This window comes from Gloeophyllum trabeum (assembly GCF_000344685.1).
Source record: "Gloeophyllum trabeum ATCC 11539 unplaced genomic scaffold GLOTRscaffold_00087, whole genome shotgun sequence".
NCBI classification, from domain to species: domain Eukaryota; kingdom Fungi; phylum Basidiomycota; class Agaricomycetes; order Gloeophyllales; family Gloeophyllaceae; genus Gloeophyllum; species Gloeophyllum trabeum.
The window spans coordinates 1-2,493 of NW_006920496.1; the positions used below are offsets into that span (position 1 = coordinate 1).

Genomic DNA, 2,493 nt, shown 5'->3' on the forward strand with positions numbered 1-2,493 from the left:
GGTTGGCTAGTAGCATACCCCTGGATTTGTGGGTCGCAGTTGGTACCCCCCGTATGACATTGGTCGCCATTGGTCTGGTAGGTAGGTTCCCCTTGATGTTGGCTCGTAGGCCAGTAGGCTTGTAGGTTACGTGGGACTATGTAGGCAGCGGTAGGCAAATAGAAAGTAATTAATCTGATTTATACTTTTGTACACACTCAGCTCATTGTCCATACTAGAATCAGACATCAGCCTCTTATCACGCAACAGTAATTATATTATGTGTTCTAAGATAAAGATAATACCCTAATACTCATCATCCGGGACAGCCTGCTCTCTGTCCTCAACAGCTTCCAGACCTGCCTCATGTCGCACATCGCCACCCTGATCATCGTCACTTGCTCCACCACGCCGCGCCAACCAATCCTGTATCGCCTGTTCAAGGTCATCATCCATCAGGCCGGGACCCAGGTCACTCGGCTCCATCACGGGAGCCCGAGCATTCTCACTAAACCCGAACAAGTAAGCCATAGATACGGACACATAATCAGAGATACATACCGTGCCTGATTCAAGAGGTCAGTTTGAATTGAAGGAATGATTCTATACCTTTTCATCTTGTCGTGGAACCGCTCCAACTCGTACAAGTGCCGGTCATACTTGGCCTGGTAGAGCTTGGCAGTGAACTGGATATCTTCCCGCTCGCCTGTCCGCCATTCATCTAGGACATTCTCTATCTAGAGGAATATGCAACATCAGGACAAGTCCCTGAAGTTCAGATAATTACTTACCACTGTAAGGACTAAGGCAATCGTGGGGATCGGCATACACTTCCCGAAGTAGCGCTGGTATTGGATGCCCTCATCCTTGGGATTTGCAAACCAGGTAACATTGATCAGACGCTGGATGATCTCGTTCTCGTAGATACCCGATCGGCGTTCATAATCCTGTACGGTAGCGCATCAGCAATCTACACGTCGCAGAAGTAAGAGTCCCTTACCGCATATGTAAACGCAAGCCGCGTGAGCAAGTCGCGTACCTTGTTACGGTTCTTCAGCCGTTCATCCTGACTAGACGGCACCTGTAAGCCGTACGCAAGTTCGACGAGACCGCGAGCTTTTGTTTTCAACTCGCCACGCACATGCGAGGCTCGAGCAGTTATCTGATATTGTCAACGACAGAAAACAGATATATGATATGAATGTTCAAGCACTCACCATTCGGACGAATGCATCTTCAATTGGTATATCAACGCCGGCGTCACGACAAGCGCGTGCCCAAGCTTCGACGGCCCACTGTTCATCTTCTGCATTGACTGGATATGCATATTCAGTCGAGACCCGGGTGCGGTAGTGACCGATTGCATCAAGGAGCACTTTCCTGATCAAGGAGGTGAAATCCTTGACCCGAAATCGCCCGCGACTCCCGCCACCCTTAGTAGTACGCCGTACCTTCGTAAGACGGACAGTCTCAGGGACCGCTAACTCGGAACGGTCACAGGCACGCACGACACAACGGGGACTGGGAGATGGAGGAGGGCTTGGGATATCATCGGACCGCCCGCTGTCACTCAGAGCCGGGGTGGGCGGTAGCGATGGTGCATGCGCAGCAGGGGAGTCTGGTGCCATAGGGCTGTGCGAGCCTGTGCGCATTCCATTGGACCCCCCAGGCGAGTCGTTAGGTTGATCATCACCCACAACCGGAGTACGCGAGCGGGACGGTTGCTCTGCCTCGAGGTCATGCATGTGGAAGCGTGGATGGGAGGGACTGTTGATGTCAACTCCTAGGAGTGGGCGGACGGGTGGGATGGATGTCGTACGTCGCACCAGTTGCTTCAGTATCGGAAGTTAGCATGGGTCTCAGGAGCTTATAAAGAATAGCATAAGCACTTACTTTCGTCGAGTTGTGCCCAGTCCCTGTATTCTCCTTCTCGTTCCCTGGCGGTGCACGCCGCACCAACCGCGTTGTGCCATCCCTCGAGTAGCTGATGGATCGAACAGGGGGCAGTTTCGCGAGGGTAGATGGTATGCTATCCTGAGTACCGTGCTGCTCGTCGTCCGAGTCCAGCACGACAGGGCGCGCGTGTGCGGTTATCTTCTTCTTCGCAGGAGGTTGAGGGTCTGCAGATCGCCTTGAAAACTAGGGAGTAGAACGTAATCAGAGAATGCAATAACCAGAGAACGGCAGTGCAACATACCGTTCCCCTGAACTGGGCTCTAGCTAACCCTTCCTCGATGTTATCATCGTCGTCTTCGGACTCGATGGCTTGACGGGACAGCGTTTGAGCCTATTCAACGGTATCAGTAACGAAGGAAAAAGACGGGACTTACGCGTTCGCTCTCTCTCGCGGAAGTCGTTCTCTTCCTGCAATCTCTGATGCCTCCGTAACGCCGTAATGTGTGCTCGGTTTTGGCTTTTCCTTCACCTTTGCGTATTGGTCGTTGACTGCGGGCTGTTAGATGTATGACCCTTCAGAGGAGGGAATGACTTGACATGTACCTATTTGGTGGTACT

General features: G+C 52.2%; 1 protein-coding gene across 1 annotated transcript; it reads right to left on the minus strand.

Moving 5' to 3' along the window:
* Window positions 1-539: 539 nt before the first annotated feature.
* GLOTRDRAFT_28932 (uncharacterized protein) lies at window positions 540-1,406 on the minus strand (the record flags this gene model as incomplete). Its single annotated transcript, XM_007873299.1, has 4 exons — window positions 540-716; window positions 771-926; window positions 980-1,141; window positions 1,197-1,406. Coding segments are annotated over 4 exons (705 nt in total), but the record flags the coding sequence as incomplete, so codon positions are not given.
* Between the last annotated feature and the right edge of the window lie 1,087 nt (window positions 1,407-2,493).